The following is a 503-nucleotide window of genomic DNA, read 5'->3' as shown; positions in this document are numbered from 1 at the left end:
TACCATTTTCCATGATCATAATTTCAGGGTTTGCATATTTATCCTTGATGTACTTCAAAAGACTTCTAAAGCCTCTCGCATAAACTGGTAGCTTACCGGTGGAAGGCTGAAATACGACAAAAGGTGAAAGCATAACGTTATAGACGCAAATACAAGATTTATCCAACTTTTAGTTTTAGTTATTGAAATCCTTACCGTGCTACCAATGGTGAATTTGTCTGAATTCTTGGCTGAAAAGAAGATCAATTCTTATCAATACCAAACACAAACCTATTTGTTTACGTTAAGGAGAGAAATAAAAGCTTACGTTCCCAGGAAATAAGAGAATCTTGCTTCCATCTTGGCTTAGAATGATCTGGATTCTCGACATGGTTTGCAAATGTGGACGTGTAGTAGTTGAGGCCAACGAAATGGGCAGAGTTTTTCAGTTTTGCTTTCTGCGCAGTAGTAAACTGGGGCAATCTGTGTCCAACAATATCTTTCATGATCTGTGGATAGTCCCC

General features: G+C 38.2%; 1 protein-coding gene across 1 annotated transcript; it reads right to left on the bottom strand.

The window, feature by feature from the left end:
- Positions 1-4: 4 nt before the first annotated feature.
- LOC106322256 (beta-glucosidase 22-like) lies at positions 5-497 on the bottom strand (the record flags this gene model as incomplete). The annotated part of the gene is made up of 3 exons (XM_013760370.1): positions 308-497; positions 196-230; positions 5-106 (listed from the first exon to the last, which is right to left on the bottom strand). Coding segments are annotated over exons 1-3 (315 nt in total), but the record flags the coding sequence as incomplete, so codon positions are not given.
- Between the last annotated feature and the right edge of the window lie 6 nt (positions 498-503).

This window comes from Brassica oleracea, unplaced genomic scaffold (genome assembly GCF_000695525.1).
Source record: "Brassica oleracea var. oleracea cultivar TO1000 unplaced genomic scaffold, BOL UnpScaffold12026, whole genome shotgun sequence".
NCBI classification, from domain to species: domain Eukaryota; kingdom Viridiplantae; phylum Streptophyta; class Magnoliopsida; order Brassicales; family Brassicaceae; genus Brassica; species Brassica oleracea.
This window is presented reverse-complemented; position numbering and strand designations above follow the sequence as displayed.